The sequence below is a fragment of the Macaca mulatta genome, chromosome 20, assembly GCF_049350105.2.
Source record: "Macaca mulatta isolate MMU2019108-1 chromosome 20, T2T-MMU8v2.0, whole genome shotgun sequence".
Taxonomy (NCBI): domain Eukaryota; kingdom Metazoa; phylum Chordata; class Mammalia; order Primates; family Cercopithecidae; genus Macaca; species Macaca mulatta.
Genome location: NC_133425.1, coordinates 1,986,772 through 2,005,318, shown reverse-complemented (window position 1 = coordinate 2,005,318; position 18,547 = coordinate 1,986,772). Strand labels below are relative to the sequence as shown.

General features: G+C 63.3%; 2 protein-coding genes and 1 non-coding gene across 20 annotated transcripts; 2 read left to right on the top strand and 1 right to left on the bottom strand.

Moving 5' to 3' along the window:
- The first annotated feature begins 11 nt into the window (after positions 1-11).
- RPUSD1 (RNA pseudouridine synthase domain containing 1) lies at positions 12-3,317 on the top strand. Of its 18 annotated transcripts, none has more exons than XM_028840607.2 (6): positions 12-119; positions 698-787; positions 866-989; positions 1,163-1,265; positions 1,370-1,471; positions 1,937-3,317. In XM_028840607.2, exons 4-6 carry the CDS (start codon positions 1,244-1,246, stop codon positions 2,362-2,364), a joined length of 552 nt encoding a protein of 183 aa, XP_028696440.2. In that variant the 5' UTR covers positions 12-119; positions 698-787; positions 866-989; positions 1,163-1,243; the 3' UTR covers positions 2,365-3,317. The 18 variants fall into 18 exon arrangements, with proteins under 18 accessions (XP_028696440.2, XP_077841406.1, XP_077841411.1 ...); XM_077985280.1 differs by having other exon boundaries at positions 1,163-1,274; XM_077985285.1 differs by having other exon boundaries at positions 1,103-1,265.
- Positions 3,318-5,218: 1,901 nt separating this feature from the next.
- On the top strand, positions 5,219-18,529 carry LOC100425124 (mesothelin-like protein). The gene is made up of 16 exons (XM_028840605.2): positions 5,219-5,551; positions 6,187-6,291; positions 8,120-8,240; positions 9,610-9,730; positions 12,522-12,607; positions 12,734-12,860; positions 12,991-13,181; positions 13,510-13,600; positions 13,677-13,818; positions 15,002-15,189; positions 15,274-15,429; positions 15,508-15,635; positions 16,711-16,844; positions 17,106-17,200; positions 17,425-17,695; positions 18,091-18,529. Exons 2-16 carry the CDS (start codon positions 6,249-6,251, stop codon positions 18,294-18,296), a joined length of 2,100 nt encoding a protein of 699 aa, XP_028696438.2. The 5' UTR covers positions 5,219-5,551; positions 6,187-6,248; the 3' UTR covers positions 18,297-18,529.
- MIR662 (microRNA mir-662) lies at positions 17,438-17,532 on the bottom strand. The gene has a single exon (NR_032681.1). It is a non-coding gene; the product is annotated as a microRNA mir-662 (primary transcript).
- Positions 18,530-18,547: the final 18 nt, after the last annotated feature.

Sequence of the window (18,547 nt, the reverse complement as noted above, 5' to 3'; positions counted from 1 at the left end):
CGCTGCTAGGCATCCGGAGCGAGGATTCCAGGGTCTCTGGGTCAGGAGCGCGCGGGCGCGGGGCTGGAGCCGGTGTCGGTCACGGCATCGAGGGCCTGGACTGCACGGCCCGGCAGCAGGTCAGTCTGGGCGCGGGAGGGGCTCGGAGCCGGGGTTGGCCTGCCCACCGGGCCTGTGCGGGGCGCCGGTCTGCGCGGGCTGCGGGGAGCGAGGAGGCCCCAGCCCTGCCCCGCGCCCCGGGCAGACCTGGCTGCCGGGCCCCGGGAGTGCTGCTGCCCCTCCCCGCCCCCACCGTCGGGCGGAGGCCGTCATGTGCATCCCTTGGAGGGGAGGGTCTTTGGGGAGGCTCTGTGGGGCAGGCTCGGAACGGGCTGTTTCTCCAGCCTTGGGTCAGGCACGTCCCAGGCTGATTCCCTGATCCCCCAGCTGACGCCCCGGCCTGATCTTGGGGACTGAGTATGCAGGTGCATAGTAGGGCTGCGCACCTGGCTTGTGGCTTCGCACCGGAGCCCGAGTGAGGGGGTGCGGGGACCTCTGTCTGCTGGACTGGGCGCCCCCCACGTGCTCACAGCACACGCACCCACGCGTGGCTCGGCAGGCCGGCCATGGAGCCGGGCAGCGTGGAGAACCTGTCCATCGTGTACCGGAGCCGCGACTTCCTGGTGGTCAACAAGCACTGGGACGTTCGCATTGACAGCAAAGCGTGGCGGGAGACTCTGACGCTACAAAAGCAGCTGCGGCACCGCTTCCCGGAGCTGGCCGACCCGGACACCTGCTACGGGTTCAGGTAGGCGGAGCGGCCACAGCCCCACGGCAGCATCTGTGGAGGAAAGTGGCTCAGACGATGGACTCTGCCCCATCTCAGGTTCTGCCACCAGCTGGATTTCTCCACCAGCGGGGCACTGTGTGTGGCCCTAAACAAGGCAGCCGCCGGCAGCGCATACAGGTGCTTCAAGGAGCGGCGCGTGACCAAGGCTTACCTGGCACTGGTAAGACCTGGTCAGTCCTGGGGTGGGGCGTGGGGACTCAGGACTCCCACCCCACTTGGGCAGGCCCTGGCTCAGAGCCTCCCACCAACCTCTACATGGCTGCCTGGTGTTAGGTGGGCTCCCCAGCAGTGGCGGGCTGCCCCGTGAACTGTGTGACTCCTCCTGTCCTGCAGCTGCGGGGGCACATCCAGGAGAGCCGGGTGACCATCAGCCATGCCATCGGCAGGAACGGCACGGAAGGCCGGGCCCACACCATGTGCATCGAGGGCACGCAGGGTGCGGCTGGCAGGGACCAATTGGGCGGGCATCGTGGGTTAGGGTTGGTGAGCCTGGGCCTCAGGCTGGTCCCGCTGACCTCACACATGCCATCTGCGCCCCAGGTTGTGAGAACCCAAAGCCAAGCCTCACGGAGCTCGTGGTTCTGGAACACGGGCTGTACGCAGGCGATCCTGTCTCCAAAGTGCTGCTGAAGCCACTCACGGGTGTGTCTGGGGTTGGCAGTGTCTAGGGTGGGCGGTGTCCTGGTGGTGACAGAAGGAAAACTGAGACACGGGGCCACGTAGCCCGTGTTGGGCCACCCTGAGCATCAAGGCAGAGTTGGTAACAAGCACTCCTGTGTTCTTAACTCTACGTTCTGCAGCCTCTCAGCTTCTCCCCTGACACAGTGTCCTTGCTGGCTCCTGACTGAGTCCTGGGGGGTCTGACTGGCCTGGATTCTCCAGGACCAAGTGCCACCCCGGCCCTGTCCTCATCAGTGGTGACCTGAATGCAGTCTCCTGTCCTGAACACTGATGTCCTTGCCCATGGCAGAGGACAGGGAGAGTTCCACCCCAAGGGGCTGCTCCAAGGCTGCAGTGGGGTCATGACAGGAGGTGGGGCCTGGTCAGGGAGGCCCGTGTGGAGCAGCCCCGCCCCCCACTTGATCCAGCGGCACCCTTGCCTTGCAGGCCGGACACACCAGCTGCGCGTGCACTGCAGTGCCCTGGGCCACCCCGTGGTGGGCGACCTGACCTACGGAGAGCCCTCGGGCCAGGAGGACCGACCGTTCAGAATGATGCTGCACGCTTTCTACCTGCGCATCCCCACGGACGCCGAGTGTGTAGAGGTCTGCACGCCTGACCCCTTCCTGCCCTCCCTGGACGCCTGCTGGAGCCCCCACACCCTGCTGCAGCCGCTGGACCAGCTTGTGCAGGCCTTAAGGGCCACCCCTGACCCTGACCCCGAGGACAGGGGCCCCAGGCCAGGCAGCCCCTCCACACTCCTGCCTGGGCCTGGCCGGCCCCCTCCACCCCCCACCAAGCCCCCTGAGACTGAGGCACAGCGGGGCCCCTGCCTGCAGTGGCTGTCAGAGTGGACGCTGGAGCCGGACAGCTGAGAGCCGTGGGGCTGGGCGGGGGGTGGCGGCTGCACAGCAGAACTCTAGGGAGACGGACGAGCAAGCGTGTGATCACCAGCTCTGGGGCCTCCAGGTGCCCGGGAACATCAGGCCGGCTGGGCTGCCCTGGCCAGACCTGTGGGGAAGGGCTGAGGTGGGGCCGGCAGGGGGCGCCAGGCAGCCGTGATCACAGGCGACGACATCGTACTGCGGCCGTGGGACTGATGCTGGATCCTGAGGACCTTCCTACCCATGTGGCCCGGGAGAAACCGAGGTCCTTCCCTCCTCCTGGAATAGCTTCTGGATCCCAAGCTTCACCCCAGGGGCGTCAGTTTTACGGACTGAAGAGGCAGGGCCAGGTTTTGGCCTTGCCTTTGCTTCCAGGGTGGGCCACTCCTGGGCCCAGTCAGCTACTGGCCCCAACCTATCCCCTAGAGGGGCTGGGAAGGGCCATTCTGAGCTCACCTGGCCTGGGAGACACATCTGGTCCCTGTGTCCTCTGCCCCTCACTGCTCTGCAGATCCTCTTGCCTTCGGCTGCCTCCGCTCGAAACCCAACAGTTCCTGCTGGGCTCAAGTGTGCAGGCCTGGCCGTGTGTGCCTCGGCCTCACTGTATCTGTGGCTCCCTCTCCGCCCGGATTCTGAGCTCAGTGTGGTGCTTGCTGCACAGACATTGGTCAGGGGCAATGGCCAAGGCCCTGCCACGCACGCCCGTCCCTCATATCCGCTGTGAGCACCAGTCTGCTGCAGTCTCCTGGGCCCCTGCTAACAGTTCTGCCACGTCACCACTTGCCTGGCTCCCACATAGCCGTGCATTGTTCCTCTGCCTCCGGGCCCCCAGCTTGGGAGCTGTGGGCCTGCCAGGTCTCACCTCCTCTGTCCCCCACGCTACAGCCCGGGCTCCTGGTTACAGCAGGGCTCCAGGGACTCCAAATAAATGCTCACTGACTGGCTTCAAGGGTGACCGTGAACGTGTCCAAAGCCGGGCTTCCGAGGGACAGGTCTGGCTACCCAGACCCTTCCTAGCTCTCTTTCCTGCCCCGAGGTCCCAGCAGGACCCGGGACAGACACAGTGCTTCTGGCTCGTATCGGCCTCTCCTGCAGACAGCAAGCACTCTGCAGCTTTGGCCTGGGCAGGCCCCCGACGACCCCCAGCCCCCACAACCAGAACCGCGGGAGCACCCAGCTAGGCCCAGCCAGGGACCTTCGTAGAGCCCAGGCCCTTGGGTCAGCCCAGGCGTGGGGCCAGAGAGCGGCCTGGCTCCCCGCATCTCAGAGCTCTGTGGAACGGGCGTCTCATGGGCCAGCACTTGGTCTTAGGTCTGCCTGGCCCCTGCCTGCCACTGTCCAGCTCCAGGGCCAGCCCTGGAATCCTGGTTAGGACCCCAGCAGTGACAGCAGCAGGGCCTGGACCAGAGGCAGCTGCCGCTGTGCCTTCAGCCAAGACACGGGTTCCAGACCCGGAGTCCCCACTAGGCCCCAGACCGGAGGCAGCTGCCACCGTGCCCTCAGCCGACATACGGGTTCTAGCCCTAGAGTCCCTGAGGCGAGGCCACAGGCCCTGGGCTCACTGCTGCTGCTCCCATGACTCAGTTTCCTCATCTGTAAAGGAAGGGGCTGGTGCAGATCCGAAGAGACCACATAACCCTCAAGTGGCACCAATTGGGCGACCCCAACAGAAAGCAGCAACAAAGCCCTCCCGGCCAGCACACCCGTCGCTCTCCAGGCCCCTCCCTGGCCAGCCCGGGGATGTGTCCACTCTCGACGCCTGGCCCCGGCCTCCCCTCCCCCAGGGCTGGCTTGTCTCCGGGCTTCCTCCTGGTCCTTGTCTGAATCAGCCCAAGTCGGAGCCAGGCACGGCTCTCCTCTCCAGTGGGACTGTCTCCCCACCTTGCCCCACAGGACCCCACCCCTCTGGACTGGGGGCTGCTGACCTCACTGCCCCTAACTGCGACCGGTTGCAGCTGTTGGAGCCGCTGTGTCCAGCTGGGCTGGCCCAGCTGGTGGCCGGCCAAGGGGCCTTCAAGGCCTGACCTGAGCCGGACCCTCCTCAACAAGCCAGGCCTCCTGAGTGCCGTCCCTCGTGGTGCCCATGCCTCAGTGTCAGCCTGGAACTCTCAGAGAGGCACCTGGGTTCCCGTGGGCCTGTACAGGCCTGGGGAGCGGTCACCCACCACTCTCCCCGCTGTCAGCCCCCACAAGACCCAGAGCAGGGATTAAGTCTCACCTTGACCATGGGGCTGGCTCATTGGGCACCCATAGCTCTGGTGCAGGGGGTGGTCATGCCACAGCTGAACCTGAGCTGCAGGATCCCAGGGTCTTGGAGCCCTTGTGGTCCTGCCAACCAGGGGCTGAGCCCCTCCCAAGATGAGAGGTGGGGTAGGTGGGCCAGGTTGGGGCTCAGCCTGGGACACCCAGCACCCCGTACCAGTGAGGGGAGAAGCCTGGCAGGCGGGCTGGGAACTCCCTCCTGCCTGTCCTCCCGCCCTGGCCTGCCTGGTGGAGCCCCACAGTGCTCACACGGGTGTTCCTGCCTGCCCAGCTCTGTGTTGTGGTACCCACAGAACGACCGCAGCTGTCACCATGCCTGGCTACCGCATTGGGTCGTCGTGTGCCTGATGTCCCCACAAGGGGACACAGTGTGTCCGTGTCCATGTTCCTGGGCACACAGACCAGGAGGCCCGAGATGCACCTATACACGCAGGCACCAGCAAACACGACGGACTCAGATGCAGGCGTGCGGCACGACCCCTGGGGCGCAGAGACTGCAGAGCAGAGCCCTGGTGGGCAGGGAGGAGCATGAGCTGGGCCGCTGCCAGCTGTGAGCTCAGCCTTCGCTGTGGGGGAAGGGAGTAGGTGCCTGTTGTGCCCGAGGTCCCCAGGGGCTGACACGGTGCATCACCGGGCACAGCCTGGGCCTCCCCCACAGGACTGCCAAGCGGGCATCACTGTGGGAGTGGGGCGGGGCGGGGCAGTCCCATGCCGCCTGCCAGGCCGGCGTGGAGGTGAGCAGGGACCCCAGCATCCCCCCTGCACCGTCTCTGCACCCGGGCGCTCAGCAGCAGCAGCTGATGCACTTGGCGGGCTGGGATTGCGTCTGGAGCACCTGGTCCGCAACTCCCTGCCCGGAGCAGCCACCCCACAGCCCGGCAGCACCTCCCCCGCCGCACCCAGGGTTCCTGCTCAGGTGAGAAGGGCGGGTGGGAGCCACCACCAGCCCACCGCAGGGCCGGTCCCAAGCCGCTGCATTTGCCTCTGCGTGGGGCAGCCTCCCTGTCTCCCTCTTGGGCCACAGTCAGGAGGCCCAGAGGTGCCCAAAAGCCATCAGGCTGGTTCCAGGAGGAGGCAGTGGCCCGCAGCAGTACCGAGACCCTGACTCCTCTGGCCTTGCAGCTTCCATTTCCAGCGTGGCTGAGGCTACCCCAGCTGCCACTGGGGGCCAGATTTCAGCGACAGAGCCGGACATCTGGGGCTCAAAGAGGGAAAGGGAGCTGCCAGGGCCGCTGGGTGTGGGGACGAAGCTGGGGTGCACGAGGCTGCCTGAGGCACTCGCTGTTGGCTCGAGACGCAGCAACCCGTGGGTCCCCTAGGCCCCTACCTGTGATAAGAAAGGCCCAGAGTTTCGCCAGCTCCTGGTCCTTCTGCTGCACTTTACTGTTTATGGGATCCTTCCCCCTTGAAGGTGGGAGAGCCGCAGCTCTGGCCCCGCCGCCCCGGGTGAGCCCGGACTGCACCCTCCCTCTCCACACCCCAGGGGGTGGGAGGCAGTGTGGGGCCAGCCTGTGTCTCTCACCTGTGTTTGCCTGTGTCACGCTTCTCCAGCTAGTCCTGGACCCACTGCCCGTGGCCCCAGCACCTTCCTGCCCTGGAACGTCTCAGCCAGGATGACCAGCACGCGCCGCCGCACAGACATGGGCCCCAGAGTGGGTGAGACGAGACCTCCATGCAGAAGGGGGACCTCCAGAGTGCCAGGCCCACGTGGCAAAACCATCCCACAGACGTGGGAGTGCCCAGGGCCCTGGCCACCCCATTTTCCTGAGCCAGGGTCTGTCCCAAGCCAAGGAAAGAGGAGGCGGGCCCTGCCCAGCAGCAGCCGGCCAGGGGGAGGGGGGGGCTGCCAGGGCACAGTGAGCCCAGCCCACCCCAGCAGGCATGGGGGTCCTGGGAGGGTGAGGCAGGGCAGGCAAGCTTGGCTAGAAGGGGCCACTCCTGGCCCAGGCAGGTGGATGTGGCTTCTGGGGAAATAGTGGGGGCAGGGGTGAGTGGAGACACCGTTCTCTTGGGCAGCCTGGGCACAGGCAGGGCCAGGCTCTAAGGCCAGGGTGGGGAGGGACCCTGGCCATGCCCAGGGCTGCCCAGTGCCTCACCCTCCCTGAGAGGGGTGGGCCAGGCCCAGCAGCCCAGGAGGCCGTGGCAGATCTGTGTGGGCTGCGGCGACTCCCGCTCTATGTCTGCTGGAGAAGAGGCTTCACCACATGGTCTCCCCAGGGCCAGCAAGATAAGGGGGCTCCCCTGCACCCGAACCCCCTTCCTGGGCTGGGTTTCCAAAGCAGGAACATGGGCTGGGCCCCCAGTTCCTGCGAGGAGGCCTTGCTGTGACCCCCACTGCAAAACTGAGCAGTTGGGGCCCTTGAAGGTGGCTTCTGCCCCCACACCTCCTCTGTCTTGGGGGTCTCAGGGCTCCACTGTGAGGACACAGAGCCACGGGGCATCTGGCTAGAGGGAGAAGGAGTTCACACATACATCTGCCATCTCACACGTGTGCAACACGGGTGCACATGTGCACACGCCGCCAGACTCATGCACACGACCGTCACCTACCGGTGCACACGGTCACCTACCCGTGCACAGTCACCTACACATGCACAGTCACCTACCCTGCACACCGTCACCTACCCATGCACACTGTCACCTACCTGTGCGTACTTGCACATGTCCACAGCCTCATGCCTGTGCTACCCGTGCACACTGTCACCTACACATGCACAGTCACCTATATGTGCACACCATCACCTACCTGTGCGTGCTTGCATGCGTCCACAGCCTCACGCCTGTGCTACCTGTGCACACTGTCACCTATCCATGCACACTGTCACCTACCTGTGCGTACTTGCACATGTCCACAGCCTCATGCCTGTGCTACCCGTGCACACTGTCACCTACCTGTGCACACTGTCACCTACACATGCACAGTCACCTACATGTGCACACCGTCACCTACCAGTGCGTGCTTGCATGTGTCCACAGCCTCACGCCTGTGCTACCTGTGCACACTGTCACCTATCCATGCACACTGTCACCTACCCGTGCACACCATCACCCACGCGTGCACACTGTCACCTGTACGTGCACACCATCACCCACGTGTGCACACTGTCACCTGTACGTGCACACCATCACCCACGCATGCACACTGTCACCTGTGCGTGCTTGCACGCGTCCACAGCCTCACACCTGTGCTACCCGTGTACACTGTCACCTATCCGTGCACACTGTCACCTATCCGTGCACACTGTCACCTACACGTGCGTGCCTACACATGTCCACAGCCTCTCACCTGTGCATACACCACCAGACACGCCCCGCACTCAGGCCCAGGCTGTGCACAGGTGGCCAGTGCTGTGGGGCTCCAGAAGTTCCTCCGTGTCCTCTGGTCTCAAGGAGGCCCCCATGGTGGGGGTCACAGGTCCACCCTGGGATCCGGATGCCCCGGCCCCTGCTCCCACCGAGACCCTCACGGCCCGCCTTATTCCAGGTGCCCTGCAGAGCTCGGGCCTCACCCTCCTCCTGTCCCTCGCCGCCCACTGCTCTGGGCCCCAGGCCAAGGGTCTTTCCCCAGGAGGGCTGGATGCCAGTGGGGCCAACCTGTGGGCCAGGTGAGTGCAGCCCTCTTGCAGTGGGGGTCTGCTTCTCGGTTGGGCTGGGGGAGGGGTCTGACTAGGGGATGGGGAGGGGTCTGGGGGTGGCCGCCGGCAGTCTGCTGCTGAGGCTGTCATCTCCTGCTCCACCCTGGGGGGCCCTGAGATGACTCAGTGTCCAGCTTTGGACCTACACGGCCGGGTGTGGGTCCCTCGGCCACCGCCGAGGCCTCAACCATCAGGCCCAGCCACGTCTGCCCACCCCAGAGAACACTGTGTGGTTTCCCCGCACTGCCTGGAGCCTCATGCGGGGCTCAGCCCTCCTCCCCGTCCTTCAGAGTTGGTGACAGTGACAGGCTGGTCAATTGACTAACCAGGGCGTCTGTGAGGCAGGGCTGGGGTCCTGAGTGGCACAAGGCCCGCTCTGTGTTGGACTGGATTAGAGTCACACCATAAGGAAGGCTGGGGAGACGGCTTACCCAGGGCTGCCCAACGGGTGCCGAAGCCTTGGGTGGGGGTGCCTCTTCCTCAGGTGCCTCAGCAGCCAGCAGGGGTGGTCAGGGAGCAGCCTGAGCTCCTGGCCACCTGGGACCCGGCCTCAGGAGGAAGTGCTGCCTCAGGGTCTGGGTAGGGGCCACACCTGAGGCCCTGCGTGCAGCCGAGAGCCTGGCCCCACAGGGTGCTCTGGAGAGAATGAATGAATGAGTGAGTGAATGAGTGAATGAGTGAGAATGAGGGAATGAGTGAAAATGAGTGAGTGAATGAGTGAGTGAAAATGAGTGAATAAATGAGTGAATGAGAGAGTGAAAATGAGTGAATGAGTGAAAGAGTGAGTGAGAGAGTGAATGAGTGAGTGAAAATGAGTAAGTGAATGAGTGAAAATGAGTGAATGAGTAAAGAGTGAGTGAGTGAATGAGTGAGTGAATGAATGAATGAAAATGAGTGAGTGAAAATGATGAGTGAATGAGTGAATGAATGAGTGAATGAGTGAGTGAATGAATGAATGAGTGAAAATGAGTGAGTGGAAATGAGTGAGTGAATAAGTGAAAATGAGTGAATGAGTGAAAATGAGTGAATGAGTGAAAATGAGTGAATGAGTGAAAATGAGTGAATGAGTGAAAATGAGTGAGTGAATGAGTGAAAATGAGTGAAAGAGTGAAAATGAGTGAATGAGTGAAAATGAGTGAGTGAATGAGTCAGTGAAGCAGGATCTTGCCTGTCGGGGGCACCACCTCCCGCTCTCCCTCCCTCAGTGCTGGGGGGCAGTGGAGTCGGACCTTGGTTCTGCAGGCTGCGTGCAGCCCGTGCCCTTCTGCTGGGCAGCCGCGCTCAACTGCTTCCACCCCTCCCAGGCCCTCCCTGCCACTATCTCCTCCTCTCTGCCCAGTGCCAACTGCTCCCTGCTGCAAGGCTTCTGGTGCCAGCCGGCCGGTCAGCTGCCCCGGGACCAGCTCTCAGCCCTAATCCAGAGGCTGGCCTTGCTGCAGGTCCCCCTCCAGGCCTGGCAGGTGAGCGGGGAAGGAGTGCGGGTGGGTGGGTGGGCCAGGCGCTGAGGGACGGGCCCGGATAGGGAAGGGCACATGGGCTCCGGTGTGAGAGGCGAGGGACGGCTAAGCGAGAGCTGGGGCAGGACCCAGTGTGACCACAGTCGGGACGGGGTGTGCAGCCCCCCAGGACGGGAGGGTCCACCCAGGAGGCGGGGGGACTTTCGGGTGCAGCCAACCTACTTCCAGGACTTTTCAGCCAACTTCCCTGCAGATGCTCCACCCTGTGTCCGCAGTGAGGGCGAGGGTTCACCCTCCCCTCCCCACCCACCGCTGTGGGGAACGATGCCCGACTTGGGGTACATACTCCGGGCCCCCAGAGTGGATTTTACAGCCCGCTGGCCTCTCCGTGCATGGGCTGCAGGATCCTGGCCTGTGAGGGGCCGTCCAGGAAAAGGGAAAGGCAGAAAGACCTCCATTCCTTCCCGGGAAAACCAGACAGTGAAATAGTTTAGAGGATTATCTGAGCAATATGAGTGACCCTGGCCTGAGGAAAGTCTCAAGAGGTGTGAGCGCACCTGAGGCCGGCAGGCTGCAGGTTGGTTTTCTAGGCATCGGGGAGGTAGGAGCGACAGGCGGGGAGGTAGGAGTGACAGGCAAAGAGGCAGAGAACACGGGGTAGGCAGACATCAACCCGTTCTCCCTGAAAAGGCAGGATATCTCGAACTGGGGGCTTCTAAGTCACAGGTGGATTCAGAGACTCTTTCCTTTGTAACCGGTTAAAGGAATAAAGCCCTAGGTAAAGCATGGACTCAGTAAATAGGAATGCTTTCAACTCAGACAAGCAGGCCACAGGAGGGAAGGAGGGAGGGCCAGCAGGCACTGCCTCCCCTCTGCCTGGCACGGCCGTAGGTCTCTTTTATAACTTGGTATCTTATTGCCACGCAGTCTGTTTTTTCTCTCTTATGTATTTATTTTTGAGACAGAGTCTCACTCTGTCACCCAGGCTGCAGTGCAGTGGCACCATCTCAGCTCACTGCAACCTCTGCCTTCCGGATTCAAACAATTCTCCTACCTCAGCCTCCCCAGTAGCTGGGACAGTTGTTGTTTGAGATGGAGTCTCTCTCTGTCACCCAGGCTGGAGTGTAATGGTGTGATCTTAGCTCACTGCAACCTCTGCCTGCTGGGTTCAAGCGATTCTCCTGCCTCAGCCTCCCAAGTAGCTGAGACTACCGGCGCCCGCCACCATGCTCGGCTAATATTTTTCTTTTTCTTTTTTTTTTTTTTTTTGAGACGGAGTCTCGCTCTGTCGCCCAGGCTGGAGTGCAGTGGCGCGATCTCCACTCACTGCAAGCTCCGCCTCCCAGGTTCACGCCATTCTCCTGCCTCAGCCTCCCGAGTAGCTGGGACTACAGGTGCCCGCCACCTCGCCCGGCTAGTTTTTTTGTATTTTTAGTAGAGACGGGGTTTCACCGTGTTCGCCAGGATGGTCTCCATCTCCTGACCTCGTGATCCGCCCGCCTCGGCCTCCCAAAGTGCTGGGATTACAGGCGTGAGCCACCGCGCCCGGCCTATTTTTGTATTTTTACTAGAGACAAGGTTTCACCATATTGGCCAGGCTGGTCTCAAACTGGCCTCAGGTTATCTGCCCGCCTCACCCTCCCAAACTGCTGGGATTACAGTCGTGAGCCATGGCGCCCGGCCTAACTTTTTAATTCTTTTTAGAGACGGGGGTCTCACTATGTTGGCCAGGCTGGTCTCAGACTCCTGAGCTCAAGGGATCAGCCGTCCTCAGCCTCCCAAAGCGCTGGTATTACAGACATATTGCACCACACCTGGCCAGCTTTTTGCCCTTCTTTTGATAATCAAACAGGCTGAACATTCTGTTCCAGCTCACAGGCATTCTGGGTGTTTGTGAGTCAGGGTTTTTCTTCCCCTCCCTCTCAGCCAGGAGGACCTTGCCCTGCAGGAGGCTGGCAGCCCATGCTCCATTCCCTGGGGCTGCTTTCAGGCTGCAGGAGGGTCCCCGAGCCCCCACCCTGAGTGGGCTCCTCCTCAGGGATGAGACCCTGGTGGGGGCTGCACAAAACTCTGGGGCCATCCTTGTCTGCCTCAAATCCCCTCCTCATATGCACAGGATGTCCCAGGTGCTTGGTTGACATAAAATCGGGCAAAGGGCCCTCTGAGGAATGGGCTAAAAACCCTTGAAATGACCTCAAAGGCCAGGCTAGACAAGCCTAGGTGGGGGGTGGCTGAGGCTGGGCAGCGTCCTGCATAGGCTGAGAGGAGTGAGCAGAGCCTCAGGGAGCATGGAGGGGCGGAGGCTGGGCCTGGCAGAGCCCCAGTGCCAGGAGGAGGCTGTCAGGTGGAGCCCAGGGGCACCACCCAGGGTCCACTTGGGAAGCTGCCAAGGGGCTGCACTGGAGGAGACCCCCAATCCCGGCGTTGTGGAGCCTCCTTGGTGGGGATAGGCAATCATCCACACCCGCCCAGCATCCAGACACTTCAGCACTCCACCAGTGAGGAGGTGGCACAGGGGCCTGGCGGCCGGGGAGGCGGCGGAGGGGCCTGGCGGCCGGGGAGGCGGTGGAGGGGCCGGGGGCAGCCGTTTGGAGGCCTGTTCTGCTGTGCAGGGTTCCCCTCCAGGCGGAGGGGTGGGCACGGGTGGCCACGGGGAGGACCCGACATGTGGGAAATGGGGCCCAAGAAGTGGGTGGGGACTGGGTCCTGAGGCCCGTGCAGAGGGGACGGAGACCACGGGCTGCCACAGCGAGTCCAGAGTGGACGAGGGAGTGACCAGCGCCCTCCTGCCCAGCTCAGCTGCTTGGCCAACCTGGCATCACGGTGCGGCCTCCAGGACGACTTCACGCTCCACCCGCCCAACCTGCTGCTCTTCTACAAGTGAGTGTCCCTCCCTGCCCAGCCACAGGAGTCCTGGGGGCCCTCAACACCCCAGGGGCATCTCAGGGCTGCTGGGAGTTCCGACCCCGCCCCCCGTCAGTCTGACAGCCTCACACTCACCTGCAGCCTGAGCCAGGTGCGGGAAGTTGACTGCCGGGCCTTCATCCGCCGCGCTGCTCAGGGGGACGTGGAGCTGCTGAGCCATCTACCCGACCAGAGGGTCGCCCTGCAGCGTGTGGCTGTGGGCTGCCTGGTGGGCGCTGGGCGGGGTGGGCTGGGGCGCGTGGGGAGCGGCTGTGGCCTGCCTGGTGGGCACCTGGGCGGGATGGGCCCGGTGCCTTGGAGGCAGCCTCCTGCTGGGTGCCGACCTGCTGGCCCTGCAGGGGGGGGCCCGCCCACAGCTCAGCGCCTCCAACCTGCCGCTGCTCGGGGCCCTGGTGTGTGACATGGACGCGTCCAGCATCGGTGCTGCGGACCCCCATGTGCTGGAGAACCTGCAGCGCTGCCCCCGGCTGACCACCGCCCAGCGCATTGCCCTCAACTCACTGCTGGCCGGTGGGAAGACCTCGCTTGGGTGGGTGGGGTCACGGGGCCAGGCGAGGAGGCGGGGATGAGATGGGAGGCAGCCTGGGGTTGGCCCTCTTGGTCACTGATGTCCACAGCCCACTAACATCTGACCTCTGGCCTCAACCTCACTGGGTCCTGCAGCCAAGGGGGCAGAGGGTCGGGGTGCTGCCCCACTAGCTGTGGGGGGGGTGTCCCTCCCGTGGGTGCCAGTCAGGGGTCTGGGTGGTCAAGCACCTACTGAGTGCTTCTCCTGCCTGCTGGGTGTCCATGGAGGGGCAGGGGCTCCCAGGGGGGCCTGCCCTGGACCCAACACAGCGCCCCTTTCTGTGTACCAGGCCCCCTGGCTCCTGGACACTGGAGGGGCTGCAGGCCCTGGGTTCCCTGGCCACATACATCAGCCCTCACCTGTGGGCACAGGTGCAGGAGGTAGGAGGGGGCCCCAGGGTGGACACAAGCGAGCCTTGCCCGGGCCACCAACCTCAGCGCACACCTGCCCTGCCAGGCCGTGGGCCTGGGCTTCTTCAGTAGCATGGTGGCGGCATGCCGGGCAGGGAGGCTCAGCCAGCACGAGGCCAGACGCTTCGTCACCAGCTTCCTGGAGTCTAAGACCAAACTGGTGTCCTCCAGGCCCAGGCTCAGCACAGGTCAGTATGGCCACTGTGGCCTGGGACGCTGCACCTCCCCAGTCCGGCTCCTCCCTCGGGCCTGGCTGACTTCAGAGAAGTCGTTTGGCCAAGTTCTTGGTTAGAACTCTGGGAGGCCGGGCGCGGTGGCTCAAGCCCGTAATCCCAGCACTTTGGGAGGCCGAGGCGGGTGGATCACAAGGTCAGGAGATCGAGACTATCCTGGCTAACACGGTGAAACCCCGTCTCTACTAAAAATACAAAAAGAAAAACTAGCCGGGCGTGGTGGCGGGCGCCTGTAGTCTCAGCTACTTGGGAGGCTGAGGCGGGAGAATGGCGTGAACCCGGGAGGCGGAGCTTGCAGTGAGCCGAGATCACGCCACTGCACTCCAGCCTGGGAGACACAACGAGACTCCGTCTCAAAAAAAAAAAAAAAAAAAAAGAACTCTGGGAAAGCCAAGGTCTGACCAAGGTCAGAAGTGGAGGGGAAGGGGTCAGGGAGGGGGCCTGGGCCAGGCGCGGCGGCTCACACCTGTAATCCCAGCACTTTCAGAGGCCGAGGCAGGCAAATCACTTGAGGTCCAGAGTTCGAGACCAGCCTGGCCAACATGAGGAAACCCCGTCTCTAATAAAAACACAAAAATTAGCCAGGCGTGGTGGTGCATGCCTATAATCCCAGCGACTTGGGAGGCTGAGGAGGGAGAATTGCTTGAACCCGGGAGGTGGAGGTTGCAGTGAGCAGAGATCATGCCACTGCACTCAGCCTGGGCGACAGAGTGAGACTCCACCTAAAAAAAAAAAAAAAAAAAAAATCCGGGCACAGTGGCTCAGGCCTGTAATCCCAGCACCATGGGAGGCCAAGGCAGGAGGATTCACTTAAGGTCAGGAGTTCAAGACCAGCCCAGCCAACACGGCGAAACCCCATCTCTACTGGAAATACAAAAATTAGCCGGCGTGGTGGCGCACACCTGTAATCCCAGCTACACAGGAGGCTGAGGCAGGAAAATCGCTTGAACCCGGGAGGCAGAGGTTGCAGTGAGCCGAGATCAATGCCACTACTCTCCAGCCTTTGATGCCCTGCTGCTAGGCAACAGAGCAAGACTCTGTCTCAAAAAAAAAAAAAAAAAGCGGGGGGGCGCCCTGGAGCCGGCAGTGGTGGTTGGCCCAGGCCCCGGTTACCAGCCCGGGCCGCACACACCCCCAGGGAGATCCTGTGTCCGAGGCAACATCACGGCGGCCACGCTGCGGGACAATCTCTTGCTGGTGCGCTACAACTGTGCACAGCTTGAGTCCTGCCTGGACGGCCACGTCCTCAGAACCAACCTGGAACTCCTGCTGCAGCACCCGCTGCCCGCTGAGTGCCAGCGCGTGGTCAAGGCCAAGCTCGCGCAGGTGCACGGCTGGGTGGGGGGGATGGGGAGGCCCGGTGGGCGCAGCACCTCTGCTGACCCTGCCCGGCCCTGCCCACCTGCTCAGATCTACCCACAAGGCCTCCCGGAGGATCAGTTGCGGCTCATCACCTCGTTGGTCTACCTCTACTCCTGCACCGAGATCGGCCAGTGGAGCATCACCTCCTGGGACACGGTTGTGGCTCTGCTGGCCTCTGATGTAGCCCTGGAGAACCAGACAGAGGTGAGGGCACCTGGGCAGGCGGGCAGGTGGGTGGTCCCAAGCCCCAGCCCACCCCACCGACCCTGGCTCTGCCCCCAGGCTGTGCTGCAGAAGTTTCTGGAGCACAATGGCACAGTCTCCGGCGCCCTGCTGCTGGCCGTCGGGGGCACCCGCCTATGCTGGATGAGTCCTCAGCAGATCCAGACCATCCATCCCCAGGAGCTCCGGTGAGCCAACCCCCCACACTCAGAGGCAGCTCCCGCCTCAGCCCAGGCGGACCACGAGGGGAAACTGAGGGCAAGGAGGGCAGTCCAGCCAGGCCATCGGGTGCATTAATTGTAGGGCTGCCCTGGCTGGACTCTAGCTTTTTTTTTTTTTTCTTGAGACGGAGTCTCGCTCTGTCGCCCAGGCTGGAGTGCAGTGGCGCGATCTCAGCTCACTGCAAGCTCCGCCTCCCGGGTTCACGCCATTCTCCTGCCTCAACCTCCCGAGTAGCTGGGACTACAGGCGCCCGCCACCTCGCCCGGCTAGTTTTTTGTATTTTTTAGTAGAGACGGGGTTTCACCGTGTTAGTCAGGATGGTCTCGATCTCCTGACCTCGTGATCTGCCCGTCTAGGCCTCCCAAAGTGCTGGGATTACAGGCTTGAGCCACCGCGCCCAGCCTGGACTCTAGCTTTGAGCAAAGGACACAAACTGGGTGACTTTATTTATTTTATTTATTTATTTATTTATTTTGAGATGGAGTCTCGCTCTGTCGCCCAGGCTGGAGTGCAGTGGCACAATCTCGGCTCACTGCAAGCTCCGCCTCCCGGGTTCACGCCATTCTCCTGCCTCAGCCTCCTGAGTAGCTGGGACTACAGGTGCCCGCCACCTCACCCGGCTAATTTTTTTTTTTTTTTTTTTTGTATTTTTTAGTAGAGACAGGGCTTCACCATGTTGGCCAGGCTGGTCTCGATCTCCTGACCTCGTGATCCACCCACCCAGGCCTCCCAAAGTGCTGGGATTACAGGCGAGAGCACTGTACCTGGCCCTCAGCTTTCCCTGTCCTTAGAAGGACCCCAGGCATTGAGTTAGGGCCCACCTGATCCAGTCTGACCTGATCCCATCTGCAATGACCCTATTTCCCAACAAGGTCACATTCTGAGGTTCTGAGTGGATGTGAATTTGGGGGAACCCTGTTCACCCCAGGACAGAGGGTGAGAGGAAAGCTGTGGCTCAGGAAGGGAGGGCCATGCCCAGCTGTTGGAAGGGTCGGGGACTGGTGGCCAACTCCTCAGCCTCCCGCCTCCCGCCTCCCCCAGGCTGGCCGGGGCCCTGGACGTCTCTTCCTGCCCCCAGAGCCGGAAGGATGTGCTCTACGCCAAGGCCCGTGAGGCCTTCAGCAGCAGCAGCAGGACCCCAGCTGCCTACTACCACTTCATGCGCCCCTACCTCGGTGAGCCCTGAGCCCTCACCTCTGTCCCCGCAGCGGCTACCCCATTGAAGCCCTGCCCCTTCACCCCCCCGTCCCCCCTGGGTGGCTCCCCCCGCCCCGTGGAGCCCCACCCCCTCGCCCCTGTTCCCCCAGCGGCTCCCCCGGTGGAGCCCCGCCGCCTCACCCCATCCCCCTGGGTGGCTCCCCCCCCACCGCCTGTGGAGCCCCAACCCCTCACCCCCGTCCCAGCTCCCCACCGCCCCCTCACCCCCGTCCCCCCAGGCGGTGCACCGGTGGAGGAGCTGCAGCACCTGGCCCAGGCCAACATCTCCATGGACATCGACACCTTCACCAGCCTGAACCCCCGCGTGCTGCAGGTGGGGCCGGGCTGCCCCGTGAGGGTGGGGGTGCAGGGCTGACCCAGGCGGGGGAGCCCCTAGGTCACAGGTCACAGCCAGCATACCCCCACTTTCCCACTCCAGGCCGTTTCTGGGCCTCTCACTCCTGCCACTGCCCAATCCTGGGTCTGGCCCTCTCCTGTGGGTCTTCCCCTGGCCTGGAAGGTGGCCCCATGGCCCCTCTGCCCCGCCCCTCCCCGCAGAGCCTGGATGTCAGCAACGTGACTGCGCTGCTGGGCCACAACGTGGGAGACCTGCAGAAGGCCCGAAGCCACCCCACCGTCAGGTCCTGGCTGTACAGCCTCAACAGCTCCGCCCTGGGCCAGCTGGGCCTTGACACCAGCCCCGCCGGCCCCGCCAGCCCCACCGGCCCAGCCCACGGCACCAGCGGGCCCCCCAGCACCACCCACCAAGCGCCTCATCTGGTCCACACCTCAGGCCTGCCCGGGAACGCTGCCCAGGCCTCCACCTCAGGTATGGCCCCCACACCCCTCCGGCTTGGCCCCCTCTGCCCAGGGCCCTCTCAGACCTGTTCCCCGCCTCGTGGCCACACCCACAGTCTGTCCACCAGCTTTGTCCATTGCCTCCTGGGATGACACTGGCCAACCCTGGCTTCACCCTTCATTGCCTACTGAGTGAGAGACGCAGCTGTCTCCCCTAAAACCCACTGACCAGCAGAAAGTGGGGGCAGGGGAAGCCTTGAGACCTTTGTTGGGTCCCAGAAGAGCAGCCGCAGACGGGTGTCCTCGCCGGCTGTCCCCACCCTCCCCAGCCAGAGGGAGGGGCTGCCCAGGCCTGTCTGGCTCCAGGGGGTGGATATGGGGGTAGTGTCTGAGGGACTGATGGTGTCCTCCCTGTTCCATCTACAGGCAGCCCGTGGGCCCCCCTGGGGTACCTGCCCCTGGCGGTGGCCCTGCCCTCTAGCCTCCTATGGCTGCTGCACTGGGGGACCTGCACCCTGGCTTCTGTGGACAGTGCTGCCTCGGGGTGGCTGGGTTCACAGGGGTCAGGTGCAGGAAAAACAGGGCTGTTAGATTCAGCTGGACGCCCACTTGGACTGAGGGGCCGGCTCTAGGCCAGGCCAACCTGCCCAAGCCCCACCTCGTAGGCTGCCCCGCCCATCCCCGCCTCCAGGTCCTACGAGCTGGACTGAGGACCAGGCCCTGAGGAGGTGCCTCCCGCACAACCACAGGCCCAGGCGGGACACAGAAGACGCTGCCCCGGCCCTGCAGAGGGCTGGGGCTGGGGCTGGGGTTTGCAACCACTGACTTCGTTGCTGGTCATGAATAAAGTCCAAAGTCGTGGTCCCGCCTGTGTTCGTGCTCA

Excerpts from the sequence above, each read along its gene's own strand:
- RPUSD1 (XM_077985271.1), top strand. The coding sequence starts at position 606 with ATGGAGCCGGGCAGCGTGGAGAACCTGTCCATCGTGTACCGGAGCCGC. Across the intron at positions 990-1,102 it reads CCAAGGCTTACCTGGCACTG|GTGGGCTCCCCAGCAGTGGC; the intron begins GTAAGACCTGGT and ends GCCTGGTGTTAG. Across the intron at positions 1,266-1,369 it reads GTGCATCGAGGGCACGCAGG|GTTGTGAGAACCCAAAGCCA; the intron begins GTGCGGCTGGCA and ends TCTGCGCCCCAG.
- LOC100425124 (XM_028840605.2), top strand. The coding sequence starts at position 6,249 with ATGACCAGCACGCGCCGCCGCACAGACATGGGCCCCAGAGTGG. Across the intron at positions 9,731-12,521 it reads TCCCCCTCCAGGCCTGGCAG|CTCAGCTGCTTGGCCAACCT; the intron begins GTGAGCGGGGAA and ends CCTCCTGCCCAG. Across the intron at positions 15,190-15,273 it reads TCAAGGCCAAGCTCGCGCAG|ATCTACCCACAAGGCCTCCC; the intron begins GTGCACGGCTGG and ends CCACCTGCTCAG.